This window comes from Bufo gargarizans, chromosome 8, assembly GCF_014858855.1.
Source record: "Bufo gargarizans isolate SCDJY-AF-19 chromosome 8, ASM1485885v1, whole genome shotgun sequence".
Taxonomy (NCBI): Eukaryota; Metazoa; Chordata; class Amphibia; order Anura; family Bufonidae; genus Bufo; species Bufo gargarizans.
The window spans coordinates 2,355,487-2,370,675 of NC_058087.1; the positions used below are offsets into that span (position 1 = coordinate 2,355,487).

Sequence of the window (15,189 nt, forward strand, 5' to 3'; positions counted from 1 at the left end):
TGACGAGCTTCGCCGACAGTTGCCGTAAGGACAGGTCTGAATTCTGAGGCCAAGAAGATAGAAAAGAAAGAACACAAGACACGTCCCAAGTCGCCGAAAATCTAGGTCTAGGAGGCCGAGACATCCGAGAGCCACGCAATAGACGGCATACCAAAGGATGTTGCCCCGCAGGATTACCGTCAAACCCCTGGTGGGACGCAGAAATGGCCGACCTGAAAAGGCTGATCGTGCGATAGGCCTTGCCCTGATCGAAAAGAGAAGATAGGAAGTGCAAGATCTCCGTCACAGGTGCCGAAACGGGATCCAAGTCCCTAGCCACGCACCAGCGATCCCAAGATCCCCAGGCAGACCGGTAAGATCTTCTGGTTCCTGGGGCCCAAGCGTTCTCCAAAAGGACTCTAGCTGTTCCCGAAACTCCCGGGACCTCCCAGGGTCCCCTGAAATTCGACACGCCAACAGGCGCAGAGATCCGTCCAGGAGAAGAGGATGTAGCTGGTGATTCGGACCTCGGAGGAGAGTCTGAGATGTCGGGAGCAGGTACGGGGTCCCTATCATCATCTCCAGAAGGTGAGGAAACCACGACTGGGAAGTCCAAAACGGGACCAGCAGAACCAGGTCCGCTGAATGACGGCGTACTTGAATCAGGGTCCTGGGAATCAGCTGGAAGGGGGGGAATGCGTAAAGCAGGCCCCGTGACCAATCCTGTAGGAACGCGTCCACAGCTTCGGCCTCCGGGTCCGGGCGCCAACTGTAGAAACGTGGCAGCTGCGTGTTCAGGCGGGAGGCAAACAGGTCGATACAGCAAGGCCCCCAAAGAGACGTTAAGGAACGGAACACCGCTGGATCTAACTGCCAGTCGCTGGAGTCGGAGAGATATCGAGAGCTCCAATCCGCCCGAATGTTCTGGACGCCCGGAAGATATTCCGCCAAGACAATCAACTCCTTGTCTAGACAGTAGTCCCAGAAATCCTTCGCCAACCGAGATAGGATGGTGGAACGTGTACCGCCCATGCCATTGATGTAACGCACTGCCGACACGTTGTCCATGCGAAGTTGAATGCAGGCCTTGGCCGTGTCTCTCGTGAAACTCTTGATTGCGAACGAACCTGCCAACAGTTCCAGCGCATTGATATGGAATCCCGCTTCGTCCGCTGACCAGCCGCCTCCGGTTGAGATCCCCTCGCAATGAGCTCCCCAGCCCGACAGGCTGGCATCCGAATCCACCACGAAGTCCGGACGATGACCGAAAATAGCCTTGCCGTTCCAAGCTTGTAAATTGTGGATCCACCAGGACAGCTCCTCCTTGGTTTCCTCGTCCAGGGAAATCCAATCCGCATAGGAAGCCCCCTTCCGGAGGTGGAAAATCTTCAGACGCTGGAGGGCCCAGTAATGTAGTGGGGCTGGGAAGACCGCCTGGATAGATGACGCCAGTAGGCCTATGATCCTGGCTAGTTGACGCAACGGGATCTGGGAGGACGACTTGACTCTGCACAACTCCTTCCGAATGGACCGAACCTTGGTCGGTGGTAGGCTGAGAGTCCCTGCCGTGGAATCCACCAGAAACCCCAGGAACTCCATCTCGCGAGCCGGGGTGAGACAGGACTTCTCCTGATTGAGAAGGAAACCCAGATCCAACAGGAGACCCATCGTCCAGCGAAGGTGATTTAGTAACACCGCATGATCCTGTGCCATGATCAGGATGTCGTCCAGATAGACGATTAGGCGAACTCCCCGACTGCGTAACCAGGCCATAGCAGGGCGCATCAGCTTGGTGAAGCACCACGGAGCAGAAGAGAGGCAGAAAGGGAGGCATGTAAACCGCCAAATTCTGTCCTTCCAAAGGAAACATAGAAGGTTCCTGGACGCGTCCTCGACAGGGACGGTAAGATAAGCGTCCTTCAGGTCCAACTTGACCATCCAATCGCCCACTTGAAGTAGGTCCCGAAGGAGATGGATGCCCTCCATCTTGAAATGGCGGTACCTGACGAACGCGTTGAGAGCGCGCAAATTGATGACGGGCCGTAGCTGGCCCCCTTTTTTCGCCACCAAGAAAATGTTGCTGATTATCGCACCAGGGGAAGCCGGAGCCGGCTCTATGGCCCCTTTGCGAAAGAGATCTGATAGCTCTGAGTCCACAAGCCTGCGGTTCTCTACCGACAGCACTGCCGGGTGTGGGGGCGGAATGGATAGGTGGGAAGATGTCAGCTCTATGTGGAAACCCCTGACCGTGGAGAGAATCCATCGGTCCGAGGTGATGCGTGACCAAGCTCGGGAAAAGAGCCGGAGTCTCCCCCTACACAAACAGTTAAAGAATTGAAATGAGGCATTGGTCTTACCATAAGGTCGTCTGGAACCAGGGTTTCCTCTGTATCCTCTAGGTCTCCAGGATCCTCCCCGGGAAGGGAAAAAGGAAGATGTCTCTCGCCTCTGCTCCTGGAACGCAGGTCTCTGGGAGAAGGAGCCTCTGCCCGTAGTACGGGACTGAAAATGGGCACGGCCGGACAGACGGCCCCTGAAACTGCCGGCCCTGGTAGAGACCCTACCGTGAAACACCCGTTTCATTGAACTCTGGGCTTTATCGAGTGCCGTAAAAGCACCGACAAACCGTCCTAAGTCCTTAATAAAGGACTAGCCAAACAGCAGGCCCTGGGCCTCCTTACCGGCTTCGGTAAGCGCCAAGTTGGATAGTTTAGGCTCAATCTTGAAAAGTATGGCCTTGCGCCGTTCAATGGCCAGGGACGTGTTAACGTTTCCTGCCACGCAAATCGCGCGCTGCACCCACTCGAGCATCTCTAGAGGGTCTACTTGCTTACCCTCGGCCTTGGCAGCCTCGGGCCAGGTCAAAAATCTTTGCCAGGGGGCCAAATACGTCCAGGAGCTTGTCCTGACAGGCACGCAGGGCCGACTCCAGACCCTTCCTCGGATTCCACCCAGATTTGGTGAGGAATTGGGTCATTTTGGGGTCTACCGCTGGAGTCTCGCAAACCCTGTTGGGAATTATGGGTCTGGGGCATTCAGCCCTAAGCTTGTTGCGCGCCTCTTTGGAGAGGGGGCAACGCACGCGGGCCCCCAAATATTTGGAGACATGCTCCAACGGAAACCACTCCGCTGACCGAGGGTGGTGTAGGGAATCCGGGTCAAAGAGAGGTTCCCCTGATGGGTCAGTCAAGGACACATCTGCTGCCGAAACCATGGAGCTGCACCCGGGTAAGGGGTTAGAATCTATGACCCCGGAAGGGTCGTCCTCTGCCTCCTCAAAGGCGTCATCTATGGCCTCCTCATCAGAACCGACCTCAGAGCCGGAAGCTGTATCCTGTTGTGCTCTAGCACTTTTCCAACTGCGCGTATGTTCTGCCTGACGCGTACAGGCTCTCTTGCGCGAACCCAGCGCGCCAACATTGGTGGAGACAACGTCACCGGTCAAGCGTGTTCTGGAGGCAAGCCCCGGCCCGGTTGGTTTAGAAACCGTAGCGGGCTGTGGGGCGGTAGAGGCGGCTGGATGGGAGGCAAGGGCCTGGGCAATAGACTGGGATATGACCGAAGTCATTGATCCCATAGCCGCAGCAATCGCATTGGATAAGGTATTTTGAAAAACCAGGGAAGGATCCGCAGAGGGCGTCCCAGTATCACAATCATCCCCAGAAGGGGTTAAATCAGCCTGAGGCATATCCTCTTCCATAGGGCCCTGCCCACTGAGATCTGTATTGGGCATAATCACACAGCCCGCCTCTATATCTGTAGTGAAGGGGTTAATCTGAAAACTAATCCTACCCTAAGTACTCCGCTGGTGAGGATTTTCCCCAGCCAGGGAGAGGAACTAGAGTGGGGAAGAAAAAACCTGACAGAGGGTAGGAGCCGGAGAGCAGAGAGGCTGCCGAGCACAGGAGCCGGAGAGCAGATGCAGAGCAGGGTGCGCCGAGACTCCGGAGCGCCGCACTGAAACCGGAAGCGGAAGCGCCCGAAATCTCGCGAGATCTCGGGCGGAGCGAAGCGCGGCAAGCAGGAGCGCCGGCGGCAAGATCAGAGGTGAGCCGCGGCGCGAAAAAGAAGCCGATGGGGGAGGGAGACCGAGGGGAAGTGCGCAGTGTGAAAGGGACTGAGGGAGAAAACTCAGTCAGATGTCAAAAAGTAAAAACCCTGATAGGGGAAGGGACAGACAGAAGGGGATGATAACCCCAAAGGGGATAATCGGAGACACAGGGGTACTCCTGAATAGCAGGGTCACCAGAGCTGTGCCAAGGAATTACGCAGCATCAGACAATGGGAGATCCCACAAAACAACCTGCAAACAATAGAATATCCCACAAAACTAAAAAAGGGGGGAAAAAACCAATAAGAGAAACAGTAATAGTAATCAGACAAATATCACAGGTACTTATCTCTGCGGTCAGCAGCAAAGAAAGAGGAGGATTTGCAGGCGGAGTGGCCTGTTATACTGGGACTATGGGGAGGGGCTGTTCAAATGTTCAATATTTTCTTTTTATCTTTGCTGCTATTGGTCAGAGTAAAGAAGGAGAATAGCAATATGAGCCTCCGGGTCTTGTAATAAAATCGATACAGCCCTATGAAATAACTACAACATTGTATCAGTAGCGCTGCAATGTATTCTCTCCCTCGGATTCTAATCAGGTTAATCTCCTAATATTGCCCTCCCCTACACAACCACAAAATTATCTATATATTTAAAAAAAAAAAAAAAAAATCTTTTAAAAAAAATTAGCTAACAACCCCCCTTCCTCCCCCCCCTTTTTTATTCACCAATATATGTATTTTTATATACAGTGGATGTACTTTTGTATATTTTTATATATATTAATATAGACCACGGTACAATTTTGTGTATATGCTGGTGTATATATATATGTATAAATTTTGTGTATATGCGTATACACATACATATATAATATAATTTATCCATTTATCGAGATATACATATTTTATATACGTTTTAATCAATATAACCACCATGCTTTATACTACCCCCTTCACCATTCATTGCATTTTATCCATTCATCTCGACATAAGATGTATATTATCATATATATAATTCTATTTCCTTTTTATTATATTTTTTTTATATATATGTTGTTGTATTTTCTGTGCATTGTATATATATGTATATATTTTGATATATATGGTTTTGGTTGTAGGTGTCCTATCATGTATATGTGCATATATATATATGTGTTTATATATGTATATATATATATGTATTTCATTGTCTATATAACCACCATGCTTTATACCATTTCATGCCTAGCCTTTTTTCCCCAAAAATTTCTTTTATTACTAGACCGATCTATTCATAAATTTAAATATGGCCCAATTTTTAATCATTACAGCATTGCTATATCCCAGAGCAACTTAACATATAAATATTTTATTTTCCTGTTTCAAAACAAGTTGGGTCCATTCTATATATATATGTCTAAAGGATCAGCATACAGCTGAGTGCCCGGCGACAACTCTCCATAGCTTTAGATACACACCCACTCCCCGCCCCCCCCCCCCTCCCCTTGCTCCACCTTTGTTTGGCCCCACGCGCCTTTTTCTAGTTTAAATAACCGCCACATGTGAATGCTGTTTTATATTGTATACTGTCCTGATGAAGGGGGCTCTCCGCCCCTGAAACGCGTTGACTGAAAATAAAAGTATTGTTATCAATACCTACCCGCTTCTGACTCCTGCTGACAGCGCCATCCAAAGGTTCATCTTCTTTCTTCTTCTGCAACTTACTTCTCCCCGACGAAAGCTTCCAAGGCACGGGGCTGGAACCTAGGCAGCAGCGCAGGCACCCCGCACGCTGATCGGGAAAATCAGCACAAGCTTCATATAGGTGTTGTGACTGTTCACAACACCTTCTGGTAAGAGTTTTTATCTATCTCTTGCACCTATTAGTATACAATACCACACATGAGGCGCTGCCTCCTATCTCTCTTTTATCTATACACACATATAGATATATATATATAAGTCAATTTTAGTTAGTACTAGTTTAGATTTTTGAACGCACACACGTGCCATCTGCGTGTGTGGGTCCTGCACCTGCTGAGCGCCGTCAGTACTGTCAATTACTGACTGCGTCTGCTCAGGTTTAGTGCCTTTTTATTTTTTATATTTTTTTGCCTTTTTTTCAAAAATGTTATCTAATTCTTTTACTTATCTTTTTCTCTTCTTTCTTTCTCTTTTTTTCTTTATCACAAATTTTATTTTAATTAATTCATTACAAGTCCCCTCACGTGTTAAATCACTACATACAACCCCCTGACACTCTTCACTTTACACACACCAATGTCCCATCCATCCCAGAGAATGTTCTCCGCTGAAGAGGCTTACGCCATCCTTGCCTCTGATACGGAGTCTGGAAGTGAGGGAGAAGAGGAGGCCACATTCCTCAACTCCTTCATCATCATCGTCATCCGGTGATGAGGGACCCTCAAGGAGACGCCCCAGGAGAGATGAAGTAGCCCCCCCCCCAGTGATCCCCTATGGTCCACACCGCCTGAGGATTAGGAGCCCCAAATTCCAGAGTTTGTGGGAAACTCTGACTGCACGGGCTTCACAGAGATAGATTTTTTCTAAATCTATTTCTCTGACGAATTCATAAATTGGATGGTGACCCAAACAAGATTTGAATTAATTTTGAAATTCCTACATTACAATGATAATACACAGTGTCCCCCCAAAATGACCCAAATTGTGACCGTCTATTCAAAATAAGACCCCTCCTGGAGCACCTCAACTTAATTTACAGAAGTGTTCACCCCAGAAAAGGTGACAGTAAGGCTCTCCTCCATGAGAACATGCTGGCAAGTACAAGGACAAGAGGGACATCTTTGTACTGACCACCATTCACACTGACACCAGTTCTCCTGCCCGAGTGCGAGGTTCCACTACCCCTGTCAACAAGCCTGACTGCATCCTTGATTACAACAGGCACATGGGAGCGGTGGATCTGTCCGATCAAGTTCTGAGGCCCTACAGTGCCATGCGTGAAACTAAGGTGTGGTACAAAAAGCTGGCCCTACACCTCGTACAGATGGCACTGTACCATGCATACATTTTACATCGAGCTGCAGGCCACACAGGAACTTTCCTTCAGTTCCAAAAGGCGGTAATCAAGGCCCTAAATTTCCAAAGTCAGGAAGGGGAGGCCCGAGGACTTCAGGAGGTCATGGTGCCCGTGTTGTACCAGGGGAACATTTCCCTGGTGAAGTCCCACAAACAGCGAAGAGGGGAAAGACCCAAAAAAGATGCCGGGTTTGTTACAATTGTTACAAAAGGGGAATACGAAAGGACACCATTTATCAGTGCGACACCTGCCCTGATGAACCCACCGCTCATCCATGGATTTCTAATGTCACCCTTTCTGCTCCCGGTAATATTTCCGTATCTCTGATTTAGTCCACCTCTCTGTATACCCACTGTCCAACAACCGCTACATAATCTTTTCTGCTTGGTAAAAAGTACCCTTTCCACCACTTAAAATGTCAGTACGGGGGTGCTCTTACCGAAAGTGGGGCACTTCTTGGGGTTTTTCATTTCTGGGGACCTCTGGACATTTTTTAAATGCGACATGGCAGCTAAAACCCATGTCTGCCAATTCAGGCCTGCAAAAACCATATATTGTACTTTTCCTGTAGCGGCGCCAATACAGAAGGCTACCAGCACATATGGGGTGTTTGCAAAATGGGGAGAAAATGGGGAACATATACTGGGGGGCATTTTCTCCTTTAACCCCTTGTGAAAGTGAAAAATTGGGGTCTGCTAGCAATTTTTCATTTTTACAAATGTGTGCTTTGAAATCCTCTCTCTAGTTTTTCTACCTTCTGTGAGACACCTGTTTGGTAAAAAGGACCCTTTCCACCACTTAAAATGTCCGTACGGGGGTGCTCTTTCCAAAATGGGGTCACTTCTTGGGATTTTTGATTTCTGGGGACCTCAGGAATTTTTTTAAATGTGACATGGCAGCTAAAATCCATGTCTGCCAACTCAGGTCAGCAAAATCCATATTTAGCTTTTTGTGTCTAGAGCCCTGCCATGCGCCCATACATCATTTTATGAGCACATATTGGGTGTTGGCGGATTCGCGGGGAAACGGGGAACAAAATGTGGGGTGCGTTTTGTCCTGTTACTTATTGTGAAAGGGAAAAATGTGGGTGTAAAGCAACTTTTTCTGGAAAAAACTTGAAATTTTTCATTTTCACAGCCAAGCGTTTCCTAATTCTGTGAAACGCCCGATGGTTCAAAAGGCTCACTACACACCTTGGAATATTGCTTGAGGGGTGTAGTTTCCAGAATCGGGTGACTTTTTGGGGGGTTTGCACTATAGGGCCACCTCAGGATGTCTTCACATGTGACATAGCTCTCAATTACCATTCCAGCAAAATCCGCTCTCTTAACGCCATATGGCGCTCCTTCCACTCTGAAGCCCGCTGTGCGCCCATGCATCAGTTTTTGAGCACACATGGGGTGTTTCTGTAAACCCCAGATTCAGGGTAATAGATTTAGAGTTTTGTTTGGCTGGTAATCCTTGCTTTGTTACTGGAACAAATAGATTAAAATGAAAAATCTGCCAAAAAAGTGAAATTCTGAAATTTCATCTCCATTTGCCATTCACTCTTGTGGAACACCTAAAGGGTTAACAACATTTGTACAATCAGTTTTGAATCCCTTGAGGGGTGATTTATGGGGGGTTTCTAATATGTAAACCCCAGAAAGTGACTTCATAACTGAACTGGTCTTGATGTTAAGATTTGCTTCTAAACTTCTAAGCCTTCTAACATCCCAAATAAATAATAATTCATTTTCAAAATGATCCAAACATGAAGTAGACATATGGGGAATGTAAAGTAATTACTATTTTTGGAGGTTTTACTATCTAGTATAAAAGTCGAGAAATTGAAATTTGGAAATTTGCTAATTTTTTTATTTGATATGTTTTAATATTTTTTTTACTCCATTTCACCAGTGTCATGAAGTATGATATGTGACAAGAAAACAATCTCAGAATGGGCTGGATAGGTAAAAACGTTTTTAAGTTACTACCACATAAAGTGACACATGTCAGATTTTCAAAAAATGACGTGGGCAGGAAGGTGAAAACAGGGGTTACATTATTTTTTTACTGTTGTCCTATTAGCGGTTCCGCAGTTTGTTGCAGTTGTTATGTTAAAGATTCACCAACAGATGACGCTTTTTGAGAATCTTTAATTGTTATTATGAAGATCTACCACCAGGGGTCACTTCAATTAGAGAATAGCTGATGTAATTATAAACTTTACCGACAGGTGTCGCTGTATGAAGACGCGGCAGCAGGTGTTGTGCTTCCTTTGCTATTTCGCACATATCCGCTAGATGTCACTAGTCAGCAGGGTGTCGCTGGAGGTGTGGCGAGTTCCTCCGGCCGCTGGGTGGCGCTGCCGCCGCTCACATCCACGTGTTCCGGACGGACTGTGGTGGTGATGATGGCGCAGAGTGCGGAGCCGCGGAGCTCCGGGGGCCCCCTGATCTCCCTGGACCCCAAACTGCAGGAGGAGTTCACGAAGAAAGTGCAGCGAGTCCGCAATAAACAGCAGGTAACGCCGACTGACAGGCTGCGGCGGGTGTGCTGTACATACATGTATACATACGCGTGACCGGCGGTGTATATGTGCGCTACAGGGCTGCAGACTACACACATGTGCCCGGGGGAGGGGTACAGACTGTACATACGTGTGCCCGGGGAGGGGTGCTGACTGTACATGCGTGTGCCTGGGGGAGGGGTACAGACTACATACATGTGCCCGGGGGAGGGGTGCTGACTGTACATGCGTGTGCCCGGGGGAGGGGTACAGACTGTACATGCGTGTGCCCGGGGGAGGGGTACAGACTGTACATGCGTGTGCCCGGGGGAGGGGTACAGACTGTACATGCGTGTGCCCGGGGGGGGGGGGGTACAGACTGTACATGTGCCCGGGGGAGGGGTACAGACTGTACATGTGCCCGGGGGAGGGGTACAGACTACATACATGTGCCCGGGGGAGGGGTACAGACTACATACATGTGCCCGGGGGAGGGGTACAGACTACATACATGTGCCCGGGGGAGGGGTACAGACTACATACATGTGCCCGGGGGAGGGGTACAGACTGTACATGTGCCCGGGGGAGGGGTACAGACTACATACATGTGCCCGGGGGAGGGGTACAGACTACATACGTGTGCCCGGGGAAGGGGTACAGACTTCACATACGTGTGCCCGGGGAAGGGGTACAGACTGTACATACATGTGCCCGGGGAGGGGTGCTGACTGTACATGCGTGTGCCCGGGGGAGGGGTACAGACTACATACATGTGCCCGGGGAGGGGTGCTGACTGTACATACGTGTGCCCGGGGGAGGGGTACAGACTGTACATGCGTGTGCCGGGGGGGGGTACAGACTACATACATGTGCCCGGGGGAGGGGTGCTGACTGTACATACATGTGCCCGGGGGAGGGGTACAGACTACATACATGTGCCCGGGGGAGGGGTACAGACTACACACATGTGCCCGGGGGAGGGGTACAGACTGTACATACATGTGCCCGGGGAGGGGTGCTGACTGTACATGCGTGTGCCTGGGGGAGGGGTACAGACTACATACATGTGCCCGGGGGAGGGGTACAGACTGTACATACATGTGCCCGGGGAGGGGTGCTGACTGTACATGCGTGTGCCTGAGGGAGGGGTGCTGACTGTACATACATGTGCCCGGGGGAGGGGTGCTGACTGTACATACATGTGCCCGGGGGAGGGGTGCTGACTGTACATACATGTGCCTGGGGGAGGGGTGCTGACTGTACACACATGTGCCCGGGGGAGGGGTACAGACTACATACGTGTGCCCGGGGAGGGGTACAGACTGTACATACGTGTGCCCGGGGGAGGGGTGCCGACTGTACATACGTGTGCCCGGGGGAGGGGTGCCTACTGTAAATACGTGTGCCCGGGGGAGGGGTGCCGACTGTACATACGTGTGCCCGGGGGAGGGGTGCCGACTGTACATACGTGTGCCCGGGGGAGGGGTGCCGACTGTACATACGTGTGCCCGGGGGAGGGGTGCCGACTGTACATACGTGTGCCCGGGGGAGGGGTGCTTCCTGTCTCTCCAGAATAGTATACATCCATGTAGTATGTGTCCTGTACATGCAGTGTGTATATTGTGCTCTGTACATGTTCACCCGTGACCCGTGTAGTATGTGCTCTGGCCGTGTCGGGATGTTACTTCCATTACTGCAGCGTCTCCTGATTCCTCCGTGTTGTGATCAGCGGCGCCTGCGTCCGTTATTGGTGTCTCCCGCAGCGTTCCATTCGTTTCTACGCAGCGTTACATAGATTGCGCCGTAGATTGTTGTTGCCGCATATGAGAGAGGCGCCGCTGTTCTCTGTGGTCTCAGGACAGGTCCCGGGTTTACCGCGGGGGAGGGCATGGACTGCTCCCCCCTCAGTCTGCTGATCGCCTCCACTCTTCTCTCTCTGGTTAATCCTGGTGCACACACTGATCTCCCTGTATAATGTGGAAGAGTGCCGAGCATGCAAGTCAATGGGGGGGGGGGGGGGCCGTCTGTGATCTGTTACTTATAACTTCTACCCCCTCAGGCGGAGACCCTCACCCCCGGCGTCCTGTACCTCGGACACATTCCCCGCGCTTTGGCTGAACCACAACTGAATGAATATTTCAGCCAATTTGGAACAATCTCCCGACTCCGGTTGTCCAGGAGCAAGAAGGTAACATAATCAGCAGCAGAACAGTGAGTGCAGCTCTGGAGTATAATACAGGATGTAACTGAGGATCAGTACAGGATAAGTAATGTATGTACACAGTGACTGCACCAGCAGAATAGTGAGTGCAGCTCTGGAGTATAATACAGGATGTAACTCAGGATCATTACAGGATAAGTAATGTATGTACACGGTGACTGCACCAGCAGAATAGTGAGTGCAGCTCTGGAGTATAATACAGGATGTAACTCAGGATCATTACAGGATAAGTAATGTACGTACACAGTGACTGCACCAGCAGAATAGAGAGTACAGCTCTGGAGTATAATACAGGATATAACCCAGGATCAGTACAGGATAAGTAATGTATGTACACAGTGACTGCACCAGCAGAATAGTGAGTGCAGCTCTGGAGTATAATACAGGATGTAACTCAGGATCATTACAGGATAAGTAATGTACGTACACAGTGACTGCACCAGCAGAATAGTGAGTGCAGCTCTGGAGTATAATACAGGATGTAACTCAGGATCAGTACAGGATAAGTAATGTATGTACACAGTGACTGCACCAGCAGAATAGTGAGTGCAGCTCTGGAGTGTAATACAGGATGTAACTCAGGGTCAGTACAGGATAAGTAATGTATGTACACAGTGACTGCACCAGCAGAATAGTGAGCGCAGCTCTGCAGTATAATACAGGATGTAACTCAGGATCAGTACAGGATAAGTAATGTATGTACACAGTGACTGCACCAGCAGAATAGTGAGTGCAGCTCTGGAGTATAATACAGGATGTAACTCAGGATCAGTACAGGATAAGTAATGTATGTACACAATGACTGCACCAGCAGAATAGTGAGTGCAGCTCTGGAGTATAATACAGGATGTAACTCAGGATCTGTACAGGATAAGTAATGTATGTACACAGTGACTGCACCAGCAGAATAGTGAGTGCAGCTCTGGAGTATAATACAGGATGTCACTCAGGATCAGTACAGGATAAGTAATGTATGTACACAGTGACTGCACTAGCAGAATAGTGAGTGCAGCTCTGGAGTATTATACAGGATGTAACTCAGGATCAGTACAGGATAAGTAATGTATGTACACAGTGACTGCACCAGCAGAATAGTGAGTGCAGCTCTGGAGTATAATACAGGATGTAACTCAGGATCAGTACAGGATAAGTAATGTATGTACACAGTGACTGCACCAGCAGAATAGCGAGTGCAGCTCTGGAGTATAATACAGGATAAGTAATGTATGTACATTTACAAGGTGAAGTGATTTCCTCTGCAGAGGAGACTTGTGATCGGAGGTCACCCCTTTATGTCAGTTCTGTTTTCCCTCTTTTTTGCAGACAGGGGGCAGTAAAGGTTACGCTTATGTGGAGTTTGAATGTGATGAAGTTGCTCGGATTGTGGCGGACACGATGAATAATTATCTGTTCTGTGAGCGGCTCCTGAAGTGTAAGTTTTGGCCGTTCCTCTCGTCCCCTCCTTGTGCTGATCCTTTGCTGTGGAGCCGGGAACGATCCTGCCTTCCTTTTCTCTTCAGGTGAATTGCTGCCCCCGGAGAAGGTCCCCCCCAAGCTCTTTGTCGGCTGTGACTCCATATTCAAGAAGCCGTCTCAGCCGGCGGTGAGGAGATACAACATGAAGCGGAGCGTGACGCAGGAGAAGAAAATGACGACGAAACTCCTGGAGAAAGAGAAGAAACTGCGGAAACGCCTGGCGGAGAAAGGCATCGACTACGACTTTCCCGGATTTGTAAGTGTCAGTGTGGCGTCCGGGCGTGATATGGTTAATACGGCCCGCGGCTGCTTCACGTGTGCGGCTGCTTCTTGTACCAGGGACTGGATGAGCCGCATGTGTTAAAGGGCCGGCGCAGGCCTGTGTAAATGAAGAGAGCTGTCATTGTAAAATTCTTCAACTTTGTAACTGGCTTTGGGTTTCAATCCTCTTTCAAAACCTCTGCTTGCTGTCAGTGAGTAGAGACAGTAGTGTAGTTTCAGAGGCTGAAAGCTTATACAGACCTCGCACTTCTCACAGCTGAGTTTGCACAGCCCCAGCACAGGGTTTGTTGCAGTGTGACAGTCTGGAGTCACAAGTGATGGTCTACACCGAGCGGTGAGACGTATGAGGCTGTGAACAGATTTTGGTGCAGATTTGCTGTGGATTTCGTAATTTGCATCGCAAAGGGGGGAAATCTGAGGTGACGGGGATGAGAAATCCACAGCGTGCTCCTAAAGCCTCATTCACACGTCCGTGCTCAAATCCGTGAGCAGGTGGTCAGTGATGCATCCGTGAAGGGTCCGTGTGTCCGTTTTTTGCTGTCCATGTTTCATCCGTGTTTCACTGACACTGCAATGCTGAAAAATAATTTTCAAAGCATCTCTTAATGATCCGTGAAACACTGATGCAACACAGATGGCATCCGTGTTGCATCCGTGGTTTTCACGGACCATAGAGATACTGGACGTGATGGGCCCGTGAACACGGACAGAATAGAGCTTGTATCCGTGCTAAAAACGCTGATGTCTTCATACACACATTAAATGAATGGAGGCGTGTGCAGCCTGCGGAGAACACGTACAGCACACGTCTGTGAAACACTGATGTGCGAATGAGGCTTAATTGCTGCAGGTTTTGTCTGCTGTGTCCTGTAATCTGCCGTGTGCATTCGGAGGTAAAGGTTTCTATTCACTGACAGCTAGAAGAGGTATTGAGGCACAGAATATATTAGAAGGTTCTGCCGCTGCAGGAGGTGCCCACAGTGATCTTCTGTCTTCTGCCCGCAGGCTGCCAAGAGGAAGGTACAGAGACCGTCCGCGGCTGACGCCGACACCTCCGTGAGCAGTCAGGTGAGTGGACGCTGAGCCGCGGGCACCAGACTGCCCCTGTCAGAGACTAATGAGCGCTTTGTGTTTAGGACGTGACCCCGGTGTGCACCCCGGCCGTGCTGGCGAGGAGGAAGTCTGCCCGTCTGGAAGCTGAGGAGGACAGCGACGACGACGAGATCACGCTGAAGTTACCCAGCGCCAAAACCTCGGAGAAACGAACAAAGCTCGTCAGGACCGAGAAGAGGAAGAAGATCAGGAAACTGAAGTTCCAGACAGATTAATAAAGACTGGCGGCCGCAGGAACTAGAGAGCAGCGGCCAGAAGAAAACCCCGCGAGGAGGGCGCCTCTCCTGTGTACGATGTCCCCGGAGCCTCAGCGGGCACAGATGGCAGCAGAACAAGGACTCCGTTAAGAGTCTGCTCAGCCGCTTGGACCTTACGCCCCCATTTTTCTTGGTGTCGCCCACATGTTTGTTTTCACTGATGGTCGGGACTTACCTCGCGGCGTCTTTTAAAAAATGATGTGGATTTTTGTCACTAATAAACCAGGATGGTTGTCTCTTTCTGTACCGGTGAGGTGGTTGTCGCTTTCTGTACCGG

The 15,189-nt window shown here is 49.7% G+C and overlaps 1 protein-coding gene across 1 annotated transcript; it reads left to right on the forward strand.

Moving 5' to 3' along the window:
• The first annotated feature begins 9,422 nt into the window (after positions 1-9,422).
• On the forward strand, positions 9,423-15,158 carry NIFK (nucleolar protein interacting with the FHA domain of MKI67). Its single transcript, XM_044303959.1, has 6 exons — positions 9,423-9,578; positions 11,623-11,751; positions 13,108-13,216; positions 13,305-13,516; positions 14,548-14,610; positions 14,679-15,158. The coding sequence occupies exons 1-6, from the start codon at positions 9,465-9,467 to the stop codon at positions 14,868-14,870; spliced, it is 819 nt and encodes a 272-aa protein (XP_044159894.1). The 5' UTR covers positions 9,423-9,464; the 3' UTR covers positions 14,871-15,158.
• The last annotated feature ends 31 nt before the right edge of the window (positions 15,159-15,189 follow it).